The sequence below is a fragment of the Glandiceps talaboti genome, chromosome 22, assembly GCF_964340395.1.
Source record: "Glandiceps talaboti chromosome 22, keGlaTala1.1, whole genome shotgun sequence".
Classification (NCBI taxonomy): domain Eukaryota; kingdom Metazoa; phylum Hemichordata; class Enteropneusta; family Spengelidae; genus Glandiceps; species Glandiceps talaboti.
The window spans coordinates 5,265,804-5,287,275 of NC_135570.1; the positions used below are offsets into that span (position 1 = coordinate 5,265,804).

At 35.3% G+C, this 21,472-nt stretch overlaps 1 protein-coding gene across 2 annotated transcripts in view; it reads left to right on the plus strand.

Moving 5' to 3' along the window:
* The window catches only part of LOC144451910 (uncharacterized), a 51,666-nt gene that overhangs the window by 21,755 nt on the left and 8,439 nt on the right, over positions 1 to 21,472 (plus strand). For both annotated transcript variants that reach the window (XM_078142812.1, XM_078142813.1), the window contains 4 exons: positions 8,049 to 8,282; positions 10,375 to 10,581; positions 11,109 to 11,225; positions 14,350 to 16,137. In XM_078142812.1, coding sequence (XP_077998938.1) covers positions 8,049 to 8,282; positions 10,375 to 10,581; positions 11,109 to 11,225; positions 14,350 to 16,137 — 2,346 coding nt within the window. The remainder of the gene's footprint in view (positions 1 to 8,048; positions 8,283 to 10,374; positions 10,582 to 11,108; positions 11,226 to 14,349; positions 16,138 to 21,472) is intronic.

Consider the following 21,472-nt stretch of genomic DNA (forward strand, 5'->3'; position numbering starts at 1 on the left):
TGCAGTCATTGAGTGTCTGTAAAAGCCGTAGGTTTCTGTGTGTATGGTACAATGAGAAGTGTATGGTGGCATTAATTAATAAGTAGATATTTGTTATTGTTGCATTATGTGCCATGGGATATTTAAGTACGCTTTGAGGTCGTACAATTGTATAATGAGTACACTGATTTCACATCATGTTGGTACATGCTAGAGGAGTGATGTTTGTCCAGGAAACTTCACTACTTCAAAAAACACTCCTTGAAGATCAACCACACCCATTCTCAGCCTCATCACTGTCTGTTGTTTATCCTCCCAAATCAAAATCAATCCTTAAAGTACCTGTCATGATTACCATCAATTAATCATTAGCGGTGAATTTAAGACTTTTGATTTAAATAGCCACATTGATTAAGATTGGGTATTTACGTTGGATTTTTAATTTATAAAACAATTTTATACGGCTTCCTACTTGAAAAATAAATAACTCAATAAATTACAAAAGATTGATAAAAATATGTAAAATGTTTGTTAATGTATGTACAATAATTAATTTTTTACACACCTTTTAGTGTTTTGCAGTGTATTGACTACAAACAAAAACACATTGATTTTTCAAGTAGGAAGCCATGATTAAATTGTTTTATAAATTAAAAAAATGCAAAATAAATACCCAATCTTCATCCATATGGCCACTTTAAGACAAAATGTATGAAGCCATGTCTTGTTTACTTACAGGTGTTTTTTTTATGACATAAATTAAGTGATTATGTGCCATTTTTCACATCTTTCTCTAGAAAAAAGAGAACATACATAGTCAGGGAAAGGAAACATAGATTCATAGGCTCTACTAGAAAAACAGCAAAAAATATTTCACAAGAAATTTCCACAATGTATGATATAAATTTGAAGAAAGTAATTTTTGTAAGACTAATTGTTTGATTGATTGCTCTTTGCAACACACGCCAGCCGACGAGAGATTCTCCTTGCTAGTATATGCAGTAATCTAGATACTAACATGGTATTGAAACATCTTGAGATTAATGCATGGATAGCACTAGACCATGTATGCAGTGACTCTTGCATAACATGTAGTGGGTAAATGCAATGAATGACTGTTTCTTTGACCATGTTTTGCCATTAATTATTACTCGTACATGGTAATCTTTTTAATTCAGACAAATTTGTGAAGTCTCAATAGTGAGAATGTGCCCTAGGTGCGGATATACAAATAGTGTGTGATAATTAAGACTTGCACATCATTCAAAATGAACAGGCACCCCCATCCATCCAATGGCATCACCCATCCATAACTTAAATAACAGGAATTGGGTAAAATATTTTAAAAGCTGAAATGTGAAAATTAACTGAAAACCTGACAAGAATTATGAGATTGTTAACATACTTTCTACATGTCATGGTTTCTCTGAGTTTATACTTACATAAATTACTAAACTATTTGCTTGGTCTACGATACAGGAGTTCTTTCCTCCATCTACGTGCAAGTATTTTGTAAATGTTTCATCATGCCCAGTGTTTGGCAATGATTTAGATTTGTTCATAGCTTAACTTATGTATTGTGGACTTCATACTGTCCTGTTGTGTACAGATCAAAGAACAGGACAGGACAGCATGTATTCCAAGCTCACAAAAGTCATTTGCTTAACATTTATAATGACTTTTTCGTTTTCGTACTAGTTTTTTGTTGTTGTTGTTTTTGTTTTTTTGTTTTTTTGTTAATTAACATCACATCTTCAGTAGAGTTTTCTTTACCTATAAGCAGAATTTTTACAAATTTATTTTTTGAATATATTATTTTTTCTGTTAACTGATATGACATTTCATCAGAAACTTGTTTACATGAACTGAATCAAAAAAAGTTATTTCAAATTTTTACACATTTTTCTAATTTACTTTTTTTTTTGTAAATTTAAATTTCAAATTTTGGAATAGTGTGTTTGGCCTACCAGTAGTTATTTCAGAATCTATGAATATCAGTAAATGGATATGTATGTGCATGGTACGTGTAATTCCAGCAATATGGGATTCTCTTAAATGAATATCCTAACACAATATCCAATTATTGTCAATACCTTTATTTATTTATTTATTTTATTTTTTTTTCACATACATATTTATTTGCCAGAAGTCAAAAATGAAATAAAATTGACATATCAACTTGACAAGTGAGGAAACGGATTTAGTCAAGTAAATACATCGACAATGAAAAGTAAATAAAAAATAACTTTAAACTCCAGGCTGCAGCACAAAAATAGTTTGTTCAAATTAGTTGAGTTTATGGACGAAGAAAACCAGCTTTATATACACCAGTGTTGTCAATAAATGTGATAAGTACAATATTTTCAATCTCTTAAAGTATGCCGGGTTTATGACCGAGATTCACCTAGTAATCTATTTCCCATTGTACAGGAAGTTTTGTCAATTATAATTATAAATAGGATTTCCTGTCTCTATTATATTATTAAAAAGATTTACATCTCGGCAAAACAAATATTAGAAAATACTGTGTATGATAGTGTAGTGAATGCCGCTATTGTGCTATACTTACTTTGATGTTATTCCCCAATATTTTTTTTCTCGTTCAGCCAAGGAAACTACGAGTGACGTAAGAGGCCTTTGTCACAACGAGTCGCTAGACAACGTAGACATTGACATAGATACGCATTGTCATAAGGTTCGAACGACCAGAGTATATATTCCATATTTTTGGTTCAAATTGGCTCGTACATGGTATTATTTTATGATTGTCTGTTTTCATGGTGTGGAACAGAACAATATGGTGTCCAAGCTTCAGGCCATTTATTACTGATATCCAGTAACTATGACAATTATGAGGAATGAGAGAATATCAAATTCCATTTTCAAGCATTGTAATTTTACGAATAAATCTTGAGGTGCAGAAATCACCATTGATTCCGAAGTTTTGATTAATAACCATATCAACCAGACATGCTGAACTGCTGGTAACCAGGTGTTATTATGATAACAACTAGCCAGTCATACAAACTACTCTTGCTGCACTTTTTGTCCTCAGAAAGTACCGTACATGTACTTCTGTTGTGTCTGAAACCTAAGGGAAAAAATGTTTGTTAACTGTCCTCTTCTTGGGTATTAATTTAATTAAACCCCAAAGTTTGAACTGCTTGTGTGTTATAACCTATGTAAATAATTTCACCTACCAAACTGATGAACATTTTTGGTCACGTTAATGTGTTTGCTCTAGGTGAGAAGTAGTTTGTTGTGTATCAGAATTATTATAAGTTGTCCATTTAAAAAAAAGTAATATAATATTATGTTAACAATTCTTTTACCTCTGAATTGTAAAACTACAAAAAAAAAAAGTAAAAATAATATAAATTCATTTTAGAGTGGTTATATCCAGAGCTGGGCTAAGAGTTAATGTAAATGTTAACCCATTCATTGATCCCTTGAGGATTTATTTAATTATACACAGTGAAGTATGTTTGACAAGCACAATTTAATTTCTTTGTATACCCATTTTACTGTACACATATAGTCTAATACTGAGACATGGTCCAACCTATTTATTACTTTCTTTACTAGTTTACATGTATTTCACGATACATACATGTACATTGAGACATAGTTCACAATTGATTTCTTGACAAATTTAGATGTATATTTCATTGTACACTTCCTGAAACTTAGTTCAATATATTTTTTATTTTTCAATTTCTTTACAAGTTTAGATATATATTTCACTGTGCACATAGTGAAGTATACTTTATTTCATTCATCTATTAAATAATTTTACTTTTTTTTACATGTATATTTCACTGTACACCAAAAGTATACCTATAAGTTTATTTACATGTATATTTCACTTTACATATACTTAGTAAAATTCATTTTCATATATTGATTAATATAGCCACAATATTTTCATCCCAAGGTAAATAGGAGCTATTGACCAAATTGTGTTTCTATTTACAACCTTTTCAGTGAAAGGTCATGAAGAGATAGTGTTTAAAATAAAAAAAAAATACATGTGTATTGTTACAGTTGAACGGAGGTGTGATATTCAACAAATGTATACAGAGTATGCAGGGAGTTGTTGTTACCAATTGGGTATAGTAGAGTTGTTTGTTTGACCTGTACCTGTCATACCAACCCTCAAATTTTTTTTCACTCGACCTATTTCAAGTGGTGGAGTCATCTATTTATAGGCTGCTAAACAAACAAACTAGCTTGTTTTTGCCGTTCCAAAACAGAAAAACAAGGCTATTAAGCAGTGTCTAGACATCGACATGTGACATTGCATTACAGCTCCAAAAATGATTGGAGGACATTCAGCCAATCACAAGTAAGAGTTGTATGTATTCCTGTCACTCAAGGACTCCATACCAATTTAACACCATATTTAATCAAAAGTATAATTACAGGAAAAGATCATGCTGTAAATATATTTGATTAAAAAAAATTAACTTCTGAGTTTATTTGATCCTGAGCAATGTAAACACAGAACCAAAACTGACTTTGAAGGTATAGCCTTGAATCCATGCATTAGGTTTTCATACAGTGAGTATATATGTGTATAACCTCTTCCTCCTTAGCTCTGAGCTCTCCCAACCTCCCCCTCTACCCTCTCTCACCCTTGGTAGCAAATGACTGACATATGTTTATTATAATTCAGGCCGACACAAGAGGACAACTTCACCATTTTCTGTAAAAGTGAAACTTGTAGTTGAATAAGTTATTTAATGACAATTTTTACATAACAGAAATGTTATGTAATTCAAGTATTAATCCCATTTACAGAAGTAAACACATTGAGTAATTGTCATTGCCACTAAGTATGTAAACTGTGGAATGAAGCTAAGGGATGTATGTGTGTATGCCATACATGTAACATAAACAAGATCTCAGAATAAATTAGAAAGTCATATGTATGTAGCCATAACGCCCATAAATTTAACAAAATGAGTAATAATGTTGAACTATATGATGATGACAACAATGACGATGACAACAACAACAACTACGACGACGACGACGACGACGACAGGATGGCGATGGCGACGACGACAATGATAGTTGCAAAAAATTGTAGTGGTGTTGGGTGGTAATGATGGCAACAACAACAATTACAGTCTGTGATAATTATAGTTGACTGTTCCGTGCTAGCATCTCTATTAGTATTAATTTTCATGATACTGTAGTCGTCTCTTCAGGAGTGTTATGCAGCTATCTGGCTTGACATACTGTGGACAAATACTTGGCTATCTGGGCTTGTGGCCATTGATATCTTGGCTTGACAGAAACTTGGCTTTTCGACTTGATATATGGGACAAATACTTGGCTATCTGGCTTGGCATGCTGCGGACAGATACTTGGCTATCTGGCTTGACAACCTGGCTCTAGAGACTTGGCTATCTGGCTCAATATCCTGGCTTGACAGAAACTTGGCTATCAGACGTGGCATGCTGTGGACAGATACTTGGCTATCTGGCTTGACATCCTGGCTCTAGAGACTTGGCTATCTGGCTCAATATCCTCGCTTGACAGATACTTGGCTATCTGGCTCGACATTTTGGCTTGACAGATACTTGACTATATGGCTTGACATCCTCGCTTGACAGAAACTTAGCTATCTGGCTCAACATCCTGGCTCAACAGATGTTGTGGCTAAAAGACATTGTCAAGTTAGACAATCATGTCACTGGACTAGATTGTATGTGACATGAGTCACTGAAGTACATTTCCGTTCTGTTCAGTTCAGTTTAATATGCATTAGTCTAGTTCCTATATGCGTGTTATGATTACTATGATCATCTCCCCTCACATATAGGGACAGTTGTTATTTTAGCACAAAACTCTGTGCTACCCCCAGTGGGCAAAGGGTAAACAATGCATGACAGTAGTAATCCATCACAAATTGACAGACAGTTGTAATAGGGAACTTGCAATCCAGACTGAGCATGCTCAGTTGCTAAGGACTATGGGATTATCTGTGGTTATCGTAATATCTAATCTGGAGCTACTGATAAAATAAACCTTCCACAATGGTCAGGGTGACTATGACTTGATTATTTGTGGTTACAAACTATGTTTACAAACTATGTTTACAATGCTAATTTATTAATTTATCACATTTCCCATGATGCAACATTCAACATGGCGGGTTTGCAAGTTCCCTATTCTCTAATTGGTTAGTTCCTTTAGACAATTGCTCATTATCTGAACACCACCTCTCCAGTCTGAAACTTAAATCATGTGGGGACGTGATAACATCATCATGTTTATATGAATGAAGTTGGGAGTAGCACAGATTTCTGTGCTAGAGTAACGACTTTGGCTATACGAGAGTAGAAATGATCGTAGTAATCGTAACGCATCGTATAGGAACTAGAAGTATACATGTACAGTACAAAAGAACTCCCAAAACTCTTCAATTTATTGTGCTTGTAAGGTACAAAAGAATTCAACAAGATTGTACTATTGATGGGGCAATGTACTTTATATGATTGTGACTGCTTTAGCATCGACTGTTTTCAATTCTATGTTCGCAACAAACAAAAAGTACAATCATCTGAACAGCCGGCTTGTTTGATTGAGAAAGCTTAACACTCAGTATCTAGAATGAGGACTATGAACACCATCTAATGTGTGTTATGTTGTAAATGTTTTCATTCAGCTAAGAAAAGTACGAATGACATCAGCGGTCATGTCACTATGAGTTGAAAAATATGAAACTTGCCTTTGTTATAATATTCTAGATTCGATGTATCCTACATGTAATACACAAACATTGTTGAAGACAATAGTTTATATTAGGTGACAAGTTAGGGCTGTTCATACTCTAAAAGAAATTGTGCATATTTTCTATTTAAAAAAAGTTATGTAACAACTTACATGTCTGGCATAATATTAAGAATGGAATTTCAATATTACTAAAATATATATTTAATTTACATTTTGTAAATTCCATATGTGGAAGATAAATTCAGAGTTTAATTTAGGAAACGAGACACTGTTGACCATTGGATGAACTTATCAAAAATAGACCATGTTGTACAGCTGCTGGTTATACAGTCCTAATATAAATAGAAAATTATCAGTTATGGTTTGCATAATGATTGGTGTTAGTCTGTACCAGTACTAGAAAGGATGCTTCTATATACTAACAGGGTGGCAAATGGCACAGAGGTTATAAAAACATTTGTATTTGATGTAGTTTGATAAAATTCCTGTGAAAAGTTGACTGAAGTTTTAGTCCCTCATATGATAGTGTGATGAACTTATAATGTTCTTCTGTGTTTTGATAACGTGAGAGCCAACAATAATGAAAATATGAAAAAAGGGTGTCAGTTTGTTGAAAAAATAGGCTGACCTGTGTACATTTACTGTTAGCATGGAATCCATGCTGTCGTCGCCTAGATTCAAGTTATATACAGATTTTTGCTCTTGTATTCCCTTATCCGACTAGGGTGAGAGCAAAAAAACCCCACACGATAGGATTCTAGGATTCAAGGGTTAATGCAGACATAGCTCAGAGTTGAAAGACCTACTTAATGTAGGCTGTTGGAATAGACATGGTACCAGCATTGTAACCAGCAGTTTTCAAAAGTGTGCTATGTTACATCATATCAAGTTCAATGTCCGAGTTTGAGGTAACTTGAAATTCCGGGTATTATGATTTGAAAATTGACTGTACACAAATCAAGACAGATTAATCATAGTCTAGTCTCAAGTTGACATATGTACCTTTAACGAATATATTCCATAGTCCTGTGAATCAGTCAAGATAGATACGTACAAGCAACCCACCTGAATTCAGTGTATTCAATAAAAATCAAATTCTAATGAAAATACATGACACTAAGTAATGAAAATTTCTACTCACAGAGTCAAACTAATTCTTGGAAGTGAAACCCAAATTTTCGCTGACATCTCGTCAGCGTTATCAGGGTGTACTACACTGGGTTATTGTATCAACCTGGAGGCCATGAACATTCATTAACACACATTACAATAAAGTTGGATATGGTTCATTTCTAAACGTTTTGTTTTTTTGTTTTTTATTATAGATCAGATTGGACTATCACTTTATAACAATATTAACACCATGGAAGAACCCACTGCAAGAGAAACCGTCATACTGTCACATAATAATTACTGTGGGATGGAATGTAGTCTCACCATTCAACGTCTTCCAAATGTTTTATCAATAATTTGTCTACAAAGAATTATCCTGTTGGGTTTTGACCGACAAGATAGAATGACAGAGTGGGAGAACAGAATACGAGCTGGGCTAGGTTATGGTAAGTATGACATTTGTTTGTCAAAATCTCTTACTGAGTATTTGTTACATACCAGTTAACAGACGTCTCAAAAAAAATAATCTTATACATGTATTTTTATTGCTATCATTCCATGTTCAGGGTAGGGTTCAAGTATCAAGCCAGATAGCTAAGTCTCTTGACTAGTTTTTGACTATTAAATATGAACATTTAGAAAAAAAAGACAATAGGGTATTATACATATGGTTAAGTTTTATTACCCTTCTTTAAAAAAAATACAGAAATTATTTGTAGCTATTTTTGTAAAGCTACTACACTTGGACTTTTATGATTGTAGAACATGGTTCACATACTGGTTAAATTTAGATTTGGTGTCATAAAGAACTAAAAAGTCTATTGACGTGTTGAGTGTTAAGATTGTTGGATGACTAGTGATATAAATGTGTTTGCTAAGGCCTGGATACCTCGGTAACAGAAAGTTAAAAAAAGAAAGAAAAAAAAGTAAAAGTAACGTCTGGTAAAACTGGCATAGTTTCAGTTTCCATATATTAACCATAGTTTTGGTAGGGATATACGAACCCCGGTAAAATGACGGAGGAACTCAGGTAGATTTTACCTACCTACCGCCCTTATCAAAAACACAATGTACTAGCCTATAGACTTGTCTTTGTCTTACTGTAGCCTAGAATCCAGTTTGTGTGGGTATTTTTGGCTCTTACCTTTCCTCCTACCCGCCTAGCATTTTGCTAATGGTCATGCATTCAAACCCAAAATTAGATTGCAATACTTGCCTGCAGTGAAGTTCAACCCCACTCAAATACATCTATGTCCATGAAATCTATGCAAAGACAGTAAGCACCTAGGAGTCATGAATATTCAGTATTCATTTAATACATATCCATGTCTTGTAAGTCCCATGATGCAACAGTGTATCATTGCTAGAACAATGAAGAGATTTGGTTTGATGTTAATTATGCAAAATGTATGCAAATCATGAAATAACTGTCCAGAATGTAAAGTCTATGAAAATATCTTTATTTCCTGGAGTAGTGAACCCCTTTTTTACAAGCATTATTGAGACCTTGAAATGTTAGCCTGGAATTCATGCTATCTCGTGGAAGATTTATGGTATCAGTAAGTTGGTATGGGTTGATATTATCATAAGTATGATGGCTTTATACATAAATCTAGTCATCTTGCCTGGGGTTATGTCTCATTCATTGGTGGCCTCACACATTGAGGTCTTCCAGGTAGCTGGACAGCAAAGGTTTAGTGTAGTCCTGAAATATGATAGTCTTCCATTTCAACATTGCCATTTCATTGCTTTATATATTATATTCAGTTGTATGTTTATTCAGTATACATATTCTGTTCTTATCTTGCTGAAATTTAGTCGCTGGGTCTGTTCAAGCTAGCCCCTGGTCTAAAAAATTCATGTCCTTGTTTCATCTAGTATGGTGTGGTTACATACGCAGACCAACAACTTGTTCTTCCTTGCCCCCATATGAAATGTATAGGGGGCAACCAGGATATGTCACCCCATTTTCAGGAATAGTACAGAGCCCATGCTGGACTGTTCTACCCATAGGAATGAAACAATGATCACATGTTCAATTAATAATTGCTTAGCTCCTTTTTGTATAGTAGTAGTAGTAGTAGTAGTAGTAGGTAGTAGTAGTAGTAGTAGTAGTAGTAGTAGTAGCAGTAGCAGTAGCAGTAGCAGTAGCAGTAGTAGTAGTAAAGTTACCTTATTGGAATCTAGTGTTTGAAACGACTATGTAGTTTTTGTCCAAGTCACTCAAACATCATCAGCGTAATGATGAGATGACCTGACCTGACCGAACCATGTAGCATAACATCATTACACTGATGGCGTCAGAGTGATCCGAACAAAAGCTACGTTGTCGCTTCAAAATCTAGATTTCAATAACATAACTTTACTACTACTACTACGACCACATGTTCATTTGTATACAAGTATACCATAATGTTTTTAGTATTGCACTGATGCAAGTAAACACTAATGCACAATTACAAATATAACAGGCATTGGCTCAGAAAGTATAATTAGATAATTTCTTAATTCAAAACAAATATCTGTTGTGTATTTCAGCTGCAGACCATAAATTTACACTAAGTATACCAAATCGGGGGAAACTACCTCCAGGACCAGCTACCCTGTATTTCTCTTATGACCATTTTGCCATCACTACGTCAGTACCACTCAAACTTCTAGGAGCCTGGCAACTGAAGGATGTTCTAAAATTTGGTCATATAGATGAAGGTTTTGCCTTTGAAGCAAATAAAAGTTGTATATCAAGTAAGTGGATCTTTTATTCCTAACACTAAACTAGACTGTAAGATACTTAGATGTTATTCCTCAATATTTGTCCTCGTTCAGTCAAGGAAATTATGAGTAACCTAAGGGGCTTTGTCACTACAAGTTGCTAGACGAGTAGTGGCAATCCTTAGGTCATGAGTATTTTCCAGCTGAATAAAGAAAAATATTGGAGATTAATATAAGTATACCAGAGCCAGTGATATCAAAGAAAAATCAGGGAAAGTAATGATAATTTAGAACGTTTTGACTCATATTTCGAACACAGCAGAACCAGTGATGTAGACGTGTTGTCGTGACATAGACGTGTGTGCAGCCATTTTGGGATTTCCTTCAAGGGTTTATTTGAAAATCTCAGGTGATGATGTCACATTTACCAGTCTCATTACAAGTTTATAGATTGTACAAATTTATAAACACTTTAATATTGCTAACTGCAAATAATGATGATCCTGTTTTGATTTCTTATTCCAACCATTAACAATTGTCACTTTTTTCCAATATTACAGATTGTGGAATTTTTGTGCTCTTAACAGACAGAGGAGAATCTATTCAAAATGTATTTGACTCTGTAACTAAGAAAGAGTGTTCTACTGTCAACACAATCAGACAGTCTTTTGAATCAGGTAATGTAGAAAACATATACTTGTACTATTATACACTTACTGCATGGCTATGAGGGCACTAGTAGATGTCTATTAGCTTGAGGACTGTTATGTAGCAATTACTTCCTGAGGCTGAAAGCAGAGGGTAGTATAACATCTACTAGTGCCCAAATAAGGCCAGGCAATAAGTGTTTTATTACACAGCACATTCTAAGGCATATATTCTTTCCATAGTCAAGACAAATCCATGTTAAGATTCTGTGCTACATGAATATTACCCTAGGGAAATTAGAATGCGAATAGTGTGCCTGTATGCAAATGAGGTCACTATGGGTCAATATATCATGATACCATGTGATATGGTCTAAGCTAATCACTGAAGGCTATATGAACATGATGTGTTATAATAGAATATAACAGAATTTCATGAGTGAGTACCCCAGCAGTATGGTGTACTTAGGGTATATTCATGCATGTGCATGGTGTTCTTCACAGCTATCGTGAGTGACAGATAGTACAGCAGAAAACTCTGCCACCACAAACAGGATTCACATTTTTAAACATAGCCTCTTACTAAGCACTGTCTTGGATTGGTACTCATCCGTAAACCTAAACAGTGTATAAGGTACAATACATCGTGCTGCCCTATCAATACCTAATCAGACAGCACTATAGGTCATATCTTAGAGATTACCTTAAACCTGCCGTAACATTATGTAGCCGATCTTGACAATGTCCTCTCAATCCAGAAAACAATTATCAGGTTGTAAGCTACCAATCTAAACTATGACTTGGTTTGGGCATTCACATGAAGTATAATAACTTAGGCTCTGAATCAGTGGTTATAATTCCAAAAACTTTAGCTAGTTTTCAATTCTTAGTGGACCAAGAACATTTCATCGTACCAAGATTTTTTCCTACACCAAGCCTGTAAAAATTTCATAGGCGTACAATTCATGGTACTCATTCAGTATTCATATGAAATAACTGTTAAAGACATACGCATGGAAATAGAATACTAATTCAATACCTGCAGATACATAAAAAATATATAATATTATATACCCATATTGGTAATTAATTTTATCCTCTGAACATAGCTACCAACTTATTACAATTCTGACTAAATATTGATTGTATGTGATTGATAAAATTCAAGGTCTAATGTTTTTTGTTTTGAACTGGTTTGTTAGAGAATAGAAGAACTGTTTGTACAGCTGCCCTTTGGAGGTGTTCATCTGATAATAAAATGTGCTGTTGGTGTAATATAAATCAAGGCAATATTGGTTGACTGATTGTGTTATAGTAATTGTAGTTAAATTACAGTATTGTATTACTTGTAATAAGACCTTTTGATTGATTAACAGTCTCTAAGGTTGAAGGGTGACATATTTTTCTTGGTTCATTGAATATATGCCTGGAGTCCAATATTTAATCGCACGGAATCCATGCTGGTTTAGACTCGACTTCATGCCGTCCTTATTCAAAAGTTTTGAACAAAACTTTTATTTCAATGAGTATGAGTGTCAGGTTAGTATAGTGTCCGTGTCCTAAAAAATAGACTTAAAGGCCAGGGTTTCAGTCCCAGGTTCTCGCATTAGTGTTATCTTATCAGTGACGCCATAAGGAATACATAGGATCATTTTATTGCCCTGAACTAACATTTTTTCTATAGCTCTGCCAGACAACTTTATTTCTCACTTAGATTTTAATCCTAATCTGAACAGATGTCGTCTTTAATATGACTTGAAATTTGTATTAGATGCTATTAAGAAGTTATTCTTGTATCTGAACACATCAAATTTGATAGTTGAGGTGCTTGTCATCACTCCTCACAGCAGATGTTTTGTGATCATAAATTTTGTACAGTGTTGTTGCTAAGGGTAGTAACCAGGTGAAATTTAACTGAGTTCCTCAGTCATTTTACTAGGGTTCCCTACCAGCATTTTTTGTTAAGGGTGGTAAGTAGGTAAAATCTACCTGTCGTGTGTTTTCCAGTAAGTTTACCTATGGAAATGTGTTTTAACAAGTTTCACCTTCTTACCGGAATTCCCAAACCCTAGAAAACACACACGGTTGTGTGTATAGACTCTCTCACAGGCCTCGGAGCATCACATAGCTAAAAGAGCTGTTTTGTATGTACCGATATCTACTGCATAATTGTACTGTGGACCCTCGTCAACTACACAGGGCCCTTAGGCATTGCAATAACACGGAGTCGCAGTAACATGTCAACAAATTAATAGCCCTATGTAGTTGATGAGGGCCCACAGTACAAGGATATTCTAGTACAATTATTCAGTAGATATTGGTACATACAAAACAGCTAATAGCGATGCTCCCGAGACGGGTGAGAGAGTCTATTGTGTGTAGTGAACATGTACAGTCACTATTTTAAGTACTGGGTTTCCATCCAATTACTGCTTATCATTCTGTAGTAAATTCATGTGTAAACCAACAGATAACATACTTGGTCAAAGTTGAACACAGTCTAATTTGAGTAGAAAGGTAAACTATAATCACACATCGATGTAAGGGAAGGTACAGCAGTGTGTTTGTTTGTGTGCCCTCAAGATTACAACATAGTGGCATATATAGAATATTGTAAACCACATCTTTCCGTATGGTGGAATTGGAAAATGGAAATGCATAATAGAAAAACAGATGTCTCTTTTGATGTTGTAATTCTGGGTATTTTCATTCCTAAGATAGTTAGGTGATTGATTGCTATAATTAATCAATTTTAGACTTTCACAATAAAATCTATGTATATTCTAGATATGATTACCGGAATCAATATGTTCATGCAGTTGGATGTTCATTATGGTTATGGTTAGACATTTCTCAGTATATGCTCATAGAGAAAATTTCATAAATTTAACTTCATTTTGCACCGATATCTTTGCCAGGTATCCACCATGGCCTCCTCAGTGTTTTCTGAAGTCATGACACAGCATAAACTGAATGTTAGCACAGATGAGATTTTATCATTCTATATTTTCATTATGTGCAATAATAACATAAGATGTGATTCTTTCAGTTAAACAAAAATAACACAGAAAAATGTTCAGAATCTGAGCCATGCCCCTTGAAGTCAGAATCTCTATAATCAGTTGGTCTGCTTTTGTCGTTCTTTTTGATACAGATACTACAAACCTGGAAAATAAACCACTCCTTGCATACACAAATAAATGTGTGATTTCTGTGGAAAGCACTACCACGGACGTATTTGAACAACAGGAACTCACAAAACGGGATATAATCCATAGTGAAAGGACTTCTGTCATCAGCACAAAAAGTACTGATGAGGCAAGTTCAAAACGTCGCAGTGATCAAACAGTGGATATTAAAGATGTGTTTTCTGATCGCAAATCGGGTAGCGATTATTGTGATTCCCGTAGGACATCACAAGATGAGACTAGGAGTCGTCTCATGGGTGAGGAATATGAATTAAAACAGGTCCGTAAACTGTCTGTGCCGAGTAACTGTGTGTCATCGTATACCAGTCCAAAGGAAAGGTTTTCTGGTGGACACTTGGAGGATTATGGAGTTGTGTCAGAGATACATAAGACAGCTGATTACATCAGTGTGACAAGGAAAATGCAAAATATGAACATCAATGATGTCATACCAAGCGCTAATTTTAGAACAGCTGTCACTTCAAAAGATCACCAGGATGCCTTCAGGACAGCTAGTGATCCCTGCCAAAGGAATTTTAAACCTGGAGGGAATTACTTAGAGAATCTGAAAAACAGTAACAACGTTGTTTCATCTGTGAGGAACACAAATAACAGAAACAACTCATCAAGTGTGTCTACTGCAATACGAGATGAGGAGTATGAACTCATGGCTCCATTGGCACAAAGACATCAACAACAACATTTCAACTCAAATCAGAAAACTGAAAACGTGCATTCAGCTCAAACTGATACTCTGATTCGTGAAGTCGAATATGAACTTATGGCCCCACAAAAATTTAACAACTCAAACAGGACTTCAAGCCATTTACCAAATCAGGGAAACGCCATGTCACCAACACATCATCAACATTTACAGGGTAAAAACACTGCCAGTTGGGGTAATCAAACAAACCAATTACATGTCTCAAATCCCAATAGTAGGGCACACATACAGGACATAGACTATCAGCTCATGGGTCCAGCAGCTGCCAAACAGAGTCAACTAGAACCAACTAGTCTACCTATCAGAGAAATTGATTATGAACTCATGTTACCACTTTCTAAAAGACACAATACTAATGTTACTCAGACTGGATTACCCAAGACAGATCCGCCAAATCCTTACAGAAATCTTCCGTCTAACAGTAAGATTATCCAAGCAAGAGACCTTGGTTTTCAAGCAAGAAATGTTGTGTCACAAACACACCATAGTCAACACAACACGGAGACCATTACAAACTCTGGTCCAATACGAGAAACCGATTACGAAATCATGTCACCAGGAAAGTCAAGGCCTACCTCACCTCAAATACAATTAAATGAAAACACTCAACCAAATTATCGTGTACCTCGAAGTACAAATAACTTTGTTGATTTCAGACGACATATGTATAATGACTACAACTCGCCCAGGGATAACAAGGATATATTTACAGTAATTGAGTTCCCAGGAAGTCAATCATACCACAATCAACAAGTGCAGCCACTGCTGCCTAACAGGACAGACAGCAGTGTAATTCCACGACCAAGGCCAGTCAGTTGTAAACTACTGGATGAATCCATACCCAGACCGTTACCTGTCACCTGTAAGTTACATATTGAGAAGAAGAAGGAGGAGACCAAAGTCGATGTTGTGCCAGTTCCTTTTGAACATAGTCAACTAGTGTTGCCAAAAACCAAACGAGTGGAATTACCAAGCTCTCCAAAGTCTGAAGATAGTAATGGAAGTTCCAATACTAATACGCTGACAAGAGGTAAGAAACTAGATTCTATTCATAATGCTATAATCAAAGTAGAAAGTATGTGTGGATAGAAGCCTTTTGATTTATAGTAAAACAAAGTGTTTTGTTCCGGTTAAACCCGACCCAACCTAGTTGTTTTCACAGCTGACCCTGAACTTGGGTATTTATTTTGGATTTTGGATTTACAAAACAACTTCTCTATGTTATCCAATGTGAACAATTAATATGAAACTGCATAGACCAAGTTTTTTTTTTTACATCAATAATTTGCAAAAAGCTATATGTGCTGCCTTTTGGGGTGGGGGTTTCCGCCCTTTGGTCTAAATTGGGTACTGTATTTTTAGAGATAAGGAGTCTAAAATGAGGTCCATTTCATACAATTTTCAATTTTGTTTAGTCTAAAATGGGGTCCTTGAAGGAACCACATAATACATTCTCAACTAGTTCGGAATTTTCAAGAATTTCCTCTAGCTAATTCACTGGCTGATATTTTCATATCGGTGATGTATATTTTAGTCTAAAATGGGGTCTTCTGAAAACTTGAATGGTCTAAAATAGGTATTGGTTTTTGGTCGAAATGGGTATAAAATGGGGTCTGGGGTTGGCAGCATTGGCCTCGATCACACGCCTACCAGACCTGGCCAGTGGTGAATGTGTATGTGGTGTACAACGTAGTAAAAAAAAGACTGGATGAAATTTACCTTTGTACTTGATAACAAGTTAAACTGTGACGTCACAAAGTATATTGTTCGATTGGAAGGAAGCCAAGTCAGAACACCTGACCTAAAGTGAACAGATTCAAATCCATAATCTGAAGTAAAACCAACAAAGAGAAAGAAATTTTGAACCGATTTCAAACTAATTCACCTTCCTTGTAAACATTTCTCAATTGGATTCAGAAGGGATTGGGCTTATGTAAGAGTATTAAGGTGTGGTGTGGGAACATGTCTGTCTGATAAGCTTGGAGCAAACTTGAGCAATTAATGACATGTCTGTGCAAGTTGACATAGGATATAAGCTAACAATTTTATAGTGACCATACACAATAGATGTGCTATAGAAACCAGTTAAGACCTACAAAGGAAAGGAAGTTTTCTGTTCAGTGTGTTGAGGACAGGTAATAGTTCTTCCTGTCCTTCAGGCAACAAAGCCATTATTTAGCGCCGCTTTGGCAGTGAAACAAGAGACGCGTCCCCATTTCACTTGTGACAAACTGCCAGCTGTTGACACTAATCACTAGGTGTCACATATGTTTACAGGGTAGTTGTTTACTTGTTGTGTACAGTGACATCAGACATGAATGACTTGCAGTTTTCAGTAAAAACTACTAATAGTTGATTTAAGAAAAAAGCAATATTTAGGATATTGAAATATTTTAGTTATTTTTGTGTGTACAAGGTGTTGTTTACTTGTTTTGTACAGGTATATGAGGCATACATGACTTGCAATATTCTAACATACTGGTATGTATTTAATTTCAAGTAGAACATACGTGAAGCAGCTTGCAATATTTGTGTACGATGCTGTTAAGTTCATCAGGCACATCTAGGTAGAAAAAAATTATGTAGAGTTTCTGTCTTAAAATGAAAGGCTAGTACACAACTCAGACTTATCTTGAAGCTATCCAAAAATATCATTTCCTACACTACCATGGCCACTTAAACCAGTATTTCATGCATAATTTTATCGTATGCAGTGATGTTTTTATTTTGTTTATGCGTGGTTATATTTATGATCAGAAAGTAAAATACTATTATCTTGATTATAATATTTTCATATTAGTATTATAAATGTATTAGCCCCTCTAGAGTGTCCATCATATTTCAATTTTAGTCATAATGGCTATTAGGCCTAATAAAAAACATTGTGTGGTTCCGATTACGGTCAATTTTAAATAGGTGGGGGAAGGAGATATTTTATTTTACTTTATTATTTCTTTCATGTGTTAGTGTCTAGTTCAGATTTTCCATTGTTTTCCAAATGGTCTCTGTGTTATTTATTTCCTCCTATCAGATGTACAGCCATTACAGATTGGAAGAACAGTTTTACTAGTATTGTCTTTTCAAGTTGATGTCAGTTTCCGCATCCACTATTTCTTGTGAGACTTCACAATTTTTGCAATTTTATTATTTATTTCTCAAATATGTAAAAAAAAAAAAAAAAAAATTAAAATTTTTTTTTTAAAAAGTTTCGGGTCGGCAAGGAAAAAGTAGGTGGGGTTGGGTAACTGGAACCAAACAGTTATTTTAGGCCTTAGGATGTGATAATCAAATTTTCTTGTCAGTACACTGGCAACATCAGATGGGGATTTTGTCTGTATATCCTACCTAGGGTTATGTGTACTGTTAGTTTTAAATACTAATACATGATGAGTATCGTGACGGCTGTATGCATATAATGTGCTAGTTAGACCGACTTACAAAGGTTTATTCTGTGTTAAGCAACAAAAGAAGTTAGGTCAGTGGCCAGCGATGTAGATGTATGTTTAATATTTGTGAATAGTGGTTGATCAGATACAAATGCAGCTGTGTAGTATACAAGTATACAAGTAAAAGGTTGACCTCAGTATTGATATTTGTGCAATGTTTGTTTGACAGAATGCATAAGATGTAGGGATGGAGGAGAGCATAACGTAAACTCCCGTCAATGCCAAGTTTTCACATTAGTGGTATTTTATCAGTGAAGCCATGTATGTGACTATATAGGATCATTCGTTTCCCTTCCACTGTCTGTGATTAGAGCAACAATGCCAGACAACTGTTTTTCATGCCTAAATGTTAATCCTAGACTGACCTGGGCCTTTAAAAAACTAAAATTGTCAGGGTTTCCCTAAAGATGACTGGTTGCTGCCAACATCCACTCTTCGTGATTAGGGGTAACTAAGCATTCTAAGAATGAACTAACATGAGATAACAAGTGATGCACTGTTGTGATGTCTTTGAGAGGATATATCGTCAGCTGCAGGACCAAGCCAGTGCTGCCATATTAAGCACATATAATTTCACAGTACCCACAGGGTCACCATGATAAAATTCCTAATGTGAACATAACTGAAAAGTATGCAGGGAACAGTCAGTCTCTGTAGATAACAATATAATAGTAAGAAATGAAGGCAATGAATGAATGAGTAAAGTGTGTCAATATTGACACTGTAATGTAGAACTGTAGTAAAGTCCATCTCAGTTCAGTCAATGAATTCCTCTGTTTAGTTGTACCTCAGTTCATGGTCCAATGAACTGAAATTAACCAGCCTTGTAGGGATAGTTATCATTGTGTTATAAAGTTCTCACCCGCAATTATTCCACTGAGAAGTGTTTAGGATTTGTATCAGCGTTTGGGGATAAGGCTGGAATGCACAAAAATGTGACCTGCCCCGCCCTAACGTGTAACCAGGTCTGGGGGTACTTCATTGTTGCCCAGCCTCCTACAACTTTCCCACCATGTTCTTTTCAACAGCCCCAAGTTCTGTTAATCGTAAGCAACCTCAACCCAGTTAGTAGCACGTTAATGACTGGTAACTGGGGTACATAGGGATCATTTCTGAATCAACGTTAATCCAGAACACGCCTAGCATTAAATAGCTCCAGTTTCATAGCATCCAGTGGACATCCAAAACTTATTGATTTAAGTTTTACTAAGAAAACAACAACCTGTGATAGTGAACATGGCAAGTCTGTGGACGAGGCAGATAATGGAAGTGTGAAGTCTAAAAATATCTGTTCATCAGTAATTGAGAATACATACATTTTAGATTCATTCTGTTGTTTCTAACTGCTGACTATATCACTGGCAATATTGCCTGTGGCAATTTTGGAATGATTTTAGAATGTATAAAAATGCTAGGTTACATCTTTCGTTTTCAGCCTAAAGAATGCTTGGACAGCATTAGTCTGAAATTTTCCACTCTAAATCTTCAAGAAAGCTATTATTTATTACGAAGCACTGATACCAGACATGCCTGAATGATTATTATATGAATTTTAATGAAAGATCAGATTTAAACCGGATAAAATCTAAGGAGTTTAAGTCAGGTCAACATGTTGACGATGTTTTGTATGGTAGTACATCATTAACATGAGAACAATTGTTAACATTTCTTGCAATCAGTTGTGTCAAACTTTGGACTGTTGATAAAAAATTAAAATATTTCTACTGACATCAGTCACGTTCCGTCAACACCAAACTTGCTTCAAAACTTTACCTGAGTGAAAAGTTTAAGAATGCATAGCCTAGTAGGTATGTGTAGTATGGGTCACATGCTCTCTCTCAAAAAAAACATAGCAAAACAAGCCCTGCTTTCAGATGGAGTAACTGCTACTTGATTCTGACAGTTTTCCCTCTGTTTTCTCTCCTGCAAACACACCACACAATAGCTGTACAAACATTTTTTTAGGCACGGGCTGAAATTCTAGAAATGACACGTCCACCACTCAGATGTTGGCATTGATCTACTATCCTACAAATACTACAACATTTGAAGTCAAATCAAACCAGATGGAGGGCTAAATAACAACAAATGGCAATATTTCTACCACCTGGTTACCATCTTGAGTATTACACAGAGGGATATCTTCAAAAGATATTCCAATTAGCCCTCTTCATCTGGTATCTTTTAACTTCAAATGATGTAGTACTTTCAGATTGATGCCAGTATTTGAATGGAGTTGACTTTTCATGTATTTCACCTGCACCAACAAAATGCTTGCATGGATACTTATATGCATACATTCACAAGATGAAAAACAGAGAAACAACAGTCATTACACCACATGTTAGCCAATTGCTGTGTGTGTTTAAACAGGCGACATAGAATTCATACTCTTGTTATTCTACATCCTACGATAACATGTCTACTTGGTTCTGTGGTGCTTGAAAATGTTCAAAGTCGATGTTATTTTTCCATATTTTTTTTTATTTGAAAGCTGGCGTGCACAGGTATTATAATCGTATTATTCTCTGGACAGTATTTTTCTTCATTCAGCCAGAAAATACTTGTGACCTAAGGTTTATCTCAATTCTCATCTTCATTTGAAAGGAACAAAGCCTCTTCACTGAGTCATTCTTATTTTCCTTTTCGCAAATGAAGACAAATTTTGGGGAATAATATCTAACAGTCAAGTCTTATATACTACAATGTATAATCAAAGTCATGCTGTCTGTATACAAGACTGTGTGACGAGATATGAACGGTAACTAGATGGGGCATGTGAATCAGTCTCCCGTGTTACCCATTGGCATTGATTAGTTTACATGTACAGTATAGTCACCTGAATACATATTTTATGCTGTCAGTACATTGTGTGTGTGGTGTGGGGGCGTGCAGACAGCTGTCTCTTTTTGTCTTTGT